The following is a 7,281-nucleotide window of genomic DNA, read 5'->3' as shown; positions in this document are numbered from 1 at the left end:
TTTTTTTTTTTTTTTTTGCTTTTTGCTTTTTCGGCTCGAGAGACTGTGGCTTTCAGCAAGGACAGTATTTTGTGGAGGGGGGGGGGGGGGGGCGGGGACCATTTGCATCTCGAAATTTTGCTTTTCTATTTTGATGATTTTTCATTAGTAATTTGTGCAATTTGGGCGTGTGAATTTTTGCTTCATTAGAGATTTTTGCCTTTTCTATTTTGATGATTTTTCATTAATAATTTGTGCAATTTGGGCGTGTGAATTTTTGCTTCATTTTTTGTCTGTGAATTTTTGCCTCATTTGAGATTTGCGCTCAATTTTTTTAATTTTTATTTATTTTATTTTTTCGCCTGACATCATGCAAATGAAAGGCACTGTAAAGTAGAGAGAGAGAGAGAGAGAGAGAGAGAGAGAGAAAAGGAGAGGGAGAGGGGTGCGTCTGTGGGTCTGGAATGAGTGTGATTGTGTAAGGACTCCCTCTACCATCTCAGTGATCACCCTCTGTCTGTGAAGGTGTGTAAAGGAAGGCACTGAAGACGAAGTGGAAAAGGGCAATGGCATTTAATGTGTAGGTAGAAGCTGAAGAAGTGCAGAGAAGAGCTCCCTCTCTCTCTCTCTCTCTCTCTCTCTCTCTCTCTCTCTCTCACACACACACACACACACTCTCTCTCTGCACACACACACACACACAGACAGGACGGTAGATAGCTTAAGTAGCTACTGCAGAGAGAGCTCTTTATGGAAGAGAAAACAGTGGATTTGACATGTTTTTTTCTCCACGAAGCTCAATGTGCTAAAGTCCCTTCTCTCTGACTCTCCCAATTTCATGAAACATGAATGATTTTTTCTGATGATAATTCGTCGTCGGCATTCTCCATTTGGGCTGGGAAACGTCTTGCGTTCTGGAGTGTAAATGTGGGTAGAAAAAGCTGCACAGAATTCACATTCCTAGGTATCGGGAGGTGGCCCTGAGGGGTATAGATATATGGTGGAAAGGCCCCGGAGGAAAAGCAAAAGGAAGAAGCGAGGCCCAGGCAGGCTGAGAAAGAAAGAAACAACTAAAGAGAAGCAACGGATCCCCAAATCTTGCTCTCTTTTCTCTACACTGTATACAGAACCCCCCCCCCCCCCCCCTCTCTCTCTCTCTCTCACACACAGTGAACCCTTTCTACCCTTTCTCAATTTCTGAATTGCATTTGCTCTCCTTTTGGTAGATTTGGTGACCCCTTTACTGCATTTTTTCCTGTTTCTTTTCATTGCTTGATTACGCTTTATTACATACTCCCCCATCTCTCTCTCTCTCTCTCTCTCTCTCTCTCTCAGAGGAAAGGGTCCTAGCTCTTTGTGAGCCCCTTCACTCCTTCTCATCTGCTTTACCTGCCTGCTTTCTTCTTTGATGTGAGATTTGTGCTTGTCTTTTACAGTCTTCTTTAAGAAAAAGGCAGCTCTTTACTTGCTGCATTTCGGAAAGGAGAGGGGGACAAATAGAGAGAGACAGAAGGGATTTCTTAAGAGCAGGTTAAAAAAAATAGTAGCCACTCAAGAGCACTGTGGCTTGCACGACAAGGCAGACAGAGAGAGAGAGAGAGAGAGAGAGAGAGAAGAGAGAGAGTAGAGTACTGTGGCTTGCAAGACAAGGCAGGGAAGTGCACTAAGGTTTTGCAGTATCATGGGAAAGCTCTTTTTCAGCTCAGCAGCAGCGGCAACACCAAAGGGCTCCATGGCAGAGCTTACTACTGCTGCTGCTGCTGCTGGAGCTGGTGGCTATGGTGGTGTGAGCTCTCTCTCAAAGAGGCTGAAGGTAGCAAGGGTCCTGATTTTTCCGAGGAGCAGAATGCAGGTGTGGGTCATCCGGCTGAGCACCAGCATTCTAGTGTGGACATGCCTTCTGCAGCTGCTGGCTTTGGGCGGCCAGCTATGGCGCCCTTACCACCTCCTCCTCAATGGTTGGCCCCCTTGCTTCAACGACCAGAGCGAGTTCGAATCCCATCCCCAATCTACACTAACAACAACAGCAGCCGCAGCAACCCTGCACACCCCTTCCTCTCATCTCCCCTCTGATAACCTCACCTCCCCACTCCTCCTCCCCCCACGTAAGTGTCACTTAATTATTGTGGCTCGTATTATTACCTGATTTCTATGCTTAATTCTACATTGCAATTGTTACTTATAGATAATGACACTCCAGTACTTAATCAAGCTCCCACAGTGGTCTAATTTCTAGTTTTCCAATATATACATCCATTCCTTCAGCATTTGTATATGCTGAAAACTCATTATCTCATCACAATATGGCTCAATGCATGCAGGATCGTACATAAATAATGGATATCTGCTGGTCTCTTGCAATGGAGGCCTCAATCAAATGCGAGCTGCGGTAAACACAAGCATGCACACACGCCCACACACGCTCAATACACAGTTTTATGCTTACCTCAAACATCACTAGCATGACCAATTTGTTTACGATTTATGGTAACATAGTATATCACAACCCTCTTTCTTTTTGCAGATATGTGACATGGTTGCAGTTGCAAGACTTTTGAACTTGACCCTGGTTGTTCCAGAGCTTGACAAGACCTCTTTCTGGGCCGATCCAAGGTGAAAACCTCACATTTTATGAAGTGTTCATATCTCCCTTTTATCTTAGATATGATTTACTTGTTTATGCACCTACATACATCAATGGGTGAATATTTTGATCACCTTAATCAACATGTAGATTTAATGATAATTCTAACTTGCTCTTAACAGTCATGCGCTTCTCTCTCTCTCTCTCTCTCTCACACACACACACACACATGTATGATTGTGTGTATGACATACACACATAGATGATGCATAAATGTATGTGGTGTGTGTGTGTGTGTGTGTGTTACTAGACATTTGTCATCTGGCTTGCCTCCACTAATATTCATGTGTTTATAATAAAAGCTACACAATCATGTGTTTTGCCAGTGATTTTGGGGATATTTTTGATATCAAACATTTCATCACATCCTTGAGAGATGAGTTGCGGATCATCAAGGAAGTTCCCGAGAAGTTCCGTTCAAGAGTGAAAAAAGGCTCGGTTCTTTCCTTGCCTCCAGTCAGTTGGTCGAATGAATCCTATTACCTTAATCAGGTTAGCCTTATCTTGGTCTTGCATGTTTGTCAGGATTTAAATGGGTTAACATGTTAATGGTCTGATTCTGATGTGGAAGAACTCTTTGGGCAGATTCTTCCCCTCATAAGGAAGCACAAAATTGTCCAGTTCAGCAAAACAGATACCCGTGTGGCAAATAGTGGCCTCTCTAATGACTTCCAAAAGTTAAGGTGCCGTGTGAACTACAGTGCACTGCGGTTCACCCCACACATAGAACAGCTGGGTCGTAAATTGATTGAAATTTTGCAAGCCAATGGTCCTTTCTTGGTGTTACACTTGAGATATGAGATGGACATGTTGGCTTTCTCTGGATGTACACATGGTTGTACAGAAGAAGAGGAGGAAGAGCTTACAAAAATGAGGTCAGAATGCTAGATTCAATGTTAAGCACAACAAAATTTGTTTGAACACAACTGATGTAAAGCATGTAAGTAATCTTGGGCACCCTATTGCATGTGTGCACTTGGATGTAGGCACGGGTATCTGTGTGCTCACAGTTACACATGGGGTGTAATGCACCTCTTTGTGTCATGAAGGTTTGATTATGCTTTCGTTTGTCTGTGTTTGAATGTATTATTCTTGCTTGAATGTTTTTCACATGAGTGCACACATTTGTGCGTATGCGGCATGCGTACCTATGCATGTGCATGTGTGCAGTATGTTTGCGTTGTGTGTGATTAATAAGGTTGGATTTCTGCTTACAGATATGCATACCCCTGGTGGAAAGAGAAGGTCATTGATTCTAAACAAAGGAGATTGGATGGCCTTTGCCCACTTACACCTGAGGAGACTTTATTGATATTGAAAGCATTTGGTTATGGCAAGGAGACCCAAATATACATAGCTGCAGGGGAGATTTATGGTAGTGAGAGAAGGATGGCAGGCTTGCATGCAACTTATCCAAACATTGTAAGTGTCTTTTGGCTCACAAAACTTGGATTGGGCTTCACTAGAATGCTTTGCTTCTTAGTGTCTAAACTTCAGGTTTTGGGGGGAATAAGATTGAGAATTTGTTTGTTCAAGTAGTAAGGTAAATTGAATCAGCTAAGATAAGCTTGAACCTTTGTTTTAAATGCCAAAAATCTTCCTTTTGGGGCCATGGATGCTGGGCCATAGGTGCATTTTTAAAGAGGCAGAGTTATGGTCCCAGCAACTTTTGCTTTGCTAGTTATGGGAAACACAGGAAACAGGCAGGGAACGGTGTTTCCCACATGCACAGCCTGAATTTTTTTCCAGTGAGAAATGTTCCCCATGGGGAAATGGGCCATTTCTCCAACTGTAGTTGCAACCCTTACTACATCCATTCAGCATTGGCTAGCTCCATGACACAAGTGTATATTGAGTTTCTGCTCATCTACTTCCTCTAGGCCCCTATCAAACCCCCATGCTGATGGGGGTTCCATTCTTCAGCCTTCTCAAATCTGTAGTTTCTCATTCAGGTTCAACCCCACTTTATGGAACTTCATTTTGATTCAGCTCATCCTCCCCACCTCAAGTCGTCTCTTAGGACGAAGACCACACATTTTGTGGGACTTCGGTAGATCTGCTCAGCTGTTTGACTTGTGAGTCATGGTTATCCTCCACCCAGATTTCATGGGTCCAACATGAGAGAGTGTATTCATATCACAGTAACTTAATTACCCAAAAACCTTCAAACCTTTCAACTTCAGAACTGTTTCTACTCTAAACTCCAAAACAAATTGATGAAATCTTCAAAGTTTCGACTTTGAAAGCTCATCAAAGCTTACATGGAGAATATTCCCTGCTTTTTAATGGATTAACAATTAACCCAGTATTTCGGAAATTGAAAAAGGGAAAAAGCCTGAGATTTTCACCAATACAGTGGTTAACAAAGGGGCAGAAAAGCTTTGCAACTCCTCAGCTGAACTAATTCCCTAAAAAACACAATCCATCCCACAAACTTAGAAAACTTTGCAACTCCTAGGTTGGGCTATTCACTAAAAGGCGTAATCCACCCACAATTATAAATAAAACACATGCAAATGGTGCACCACACTAGGGATCAGGCTGTTCACCCCCCTTAGGGTATCTTTTATCCCTCAACTTGCATCAACCCTTCCAGGTGGGCTCTCACCACTACGAAGTCACAAACATCAAAGGTTGGCCCCAACAGTACTGGCACGATTGCCCAATGTAGTCAAAAGCAGTCATAACTTCAGTGTTTGATCTTGTGCAGTGCCCTTTATATCTACTTGCTATGGAGCCCTTGATCTTTTGAAAGCAGTCTTGGATAGCATTGCCGGATAAATAAGGCTATGCATTCTTCATTTTCATGCTGTTTTAACTCTTTTGTTTTGAGTTCTTGGCTATGCACATTGAGCTGCAATTATTTGAGATCAAGCTAAAGTGGACCAAAAACGGTTATCTTGAAGAGATCTTCATTTTTTACAGTAATATCTCGTGTGACTTGAGAGTTTCATTGATGCAATCAACATGCATATGGGTTGGAAAGGTCTGAGCTCAGGTCAATCAAGCAAAGGCTTCTTATGCTCATTCATGTTTTATAGCAAGCTTGAGAGTTCTCTTTCATCTTGGTGTGTTTTTTGAGAGCCTTGCACCCTTTTCCCAGGTCCGGAAGGAAATGCTTCTGAGCTCGAATGAATTAAGACATTTCCAAAACCATTCCTCTCAAATGGCTGCCCTGGATTATTTGGTGGCAATTGAAAGTGATGCATTTGTGCCCACATATGATGGAAACATGGCCAAGCTGGTGGAAGGTCATCGGAGGTATGCCTTTTGATGAAATGATGATACAAGTGCATTTTTATGCAGTGTGATGTGAAGGGTGATTGCAGCTGATGCCTTTTGCTTTTGGAAACATGGAGTGTGATGTGAAGGGTGATTGCAGTTGATGCCTTTGCTTTTGGAAACATGCAGTGTGATGTGAAAGGGTGATTGCAGCTGATGCCTTTGCTTTTGTAAACATGCAGGTATTTGGGGTTCCGGAAAACAATACTGTTGGATCGAAAGCTGCTAGTTGGGCTGCTCGATCAGCATCAGAATGGATCTTTGCAATGGGATGAGTTCTCGAGTGCCGTACAAGCAGCCCATCAAAACCGCATGGGTAGTGTGGCAACAAAGAGGAGAGTAATCCTTGACAGGCCCAAAGAGGAAGATTATTTCTATGCCAATCCACATGAATGCCTACCTTAATGCCCTTTCCTATTTTTCTTTCAGCTGCTCCCAAAGCCACACCATCCCCCCCCCCCCCCCCCCCCCCCCCACCCCCCCCGCCTCTCCCTCTCCTTGAGTTCTAGTTGTCACTCATCTGATAAATCATAAAACACTCCTTTCCAAGACCAAAACCAAAGGGAGGGATTTCACAAAAAGCAAATGGAGTAAGTCTTCCTAGGTTGGAGTTGGAATGATGAGAATGAAACAGTGGCTTTTTTCAGCCACAACTTCACCATTGAGGAGCAAGCCTGCATTGGTCTCTTGCACATGGGGTTCTTTCTTCGTCAATCATTAGTATAAGAGATATGGAACTATGTGTAATTCCCACCAATGCCAGTTATTGCAAATTTAGTTCAAAAGCCGAGTTGAACCACAGCCACCATTCTTATTTGCTGTACATCATCTATATAATTTGCAGTCCTTGATACTACTTAAAGGCCACAAAATGATAATATGTGCAGCAGCATGGATTTTTTGGGAGCTACATGAGCAATAAGGTGGCATAAAGCTGGGAGTGCTTAAGGAAAAAATGTTGTTTTGCATGAGGAACACACATATATAATCATGGAGACTCAAATATAATCATGTTGTGGCTGTGTATTTTAGTAAATTGAACCTTTGATGCACCACTTTGCTCACCTCCATTTGCTCTTGCGTCATGGTCACCAACACCTATGCTAGTTGTAGCCTTTGCCACCGTATCTTTGAGACTTTGAGCTGTTCAATGAGTGTACTTTTTGCCACTCCACCTAGATCTTTCTTTCTTTACGAGCACATTATTGCAGTGATGCTGTGTACCCTTGCAACAGTCAATGATCTTGCCATCCTTCCCCATGCCTACAAATCCATTGCTCCCACTCTGCACATCAAGGTTGCATGTAGCATGCGCTCTCCTTTTAGTAATTGATGTAGAGGGCAATAAATCCTGCTAGGCAACTGGTCTCAAAGTG

General features: G+C 42.9%; 1 protein-coding gene across 1 annotated transcript; it reads left to right on the top strand.

Annotated features, from left to right (window-relative positions):
* Positions 1 to 1,530: 1,530 nt before the first annotated feature.
* On the top strand, positions 1,531 to 6,713 carry LOC147640703 (rhamnogalacturonan I rhamnosyltransferase 4-like). Its single transcript, XM_086814325.1, has 8 exons — positions 1,531 to 2,084; positions 2,301 to 2,368; positions 2,504 to 2,592; positions 2,950 to 3,115; positions 3,209 to 3,498; positions 3,841 to 4,045; positions 5,727 to 5,884; positions 6,088 to 6,713. Exons 1-8 carry the CDS (start codon positions 1,661 to 1,663, stop codon positions 6,308 to 6,310), a joined length of 1,623 nt encoding a protein of 540 aa, XP_086670451.1. The 5' UTR covers positions 1,531 to 1,660; the 3' UTR covers positions 6,311 to 6,713.
* The last annotated feature ends 568 nt before the right edge of the window (positions 6,714 to 7,281 follow it).

Source organism: Cibotium barometz, chromosome 2, assembly GCF_041138505.1.
Source record: "Cibotium barometz isolate CiBa-2024 chromosome 2, ASM4113850v1, whole genome shotgun sequence".
In the NCBI taxonomy this organism is placed as follows: Eukaryota; Viridiplantae; Streptophyta; class Polypodiopsida; order Cyatheales; family Cibotiaceae; genus Cibotium; species Cibotium barometz.
Note: the sequence above shows the minus strand (reverse complement) of the source record. Positions and strands in the feature narration are given on the sequence as shown.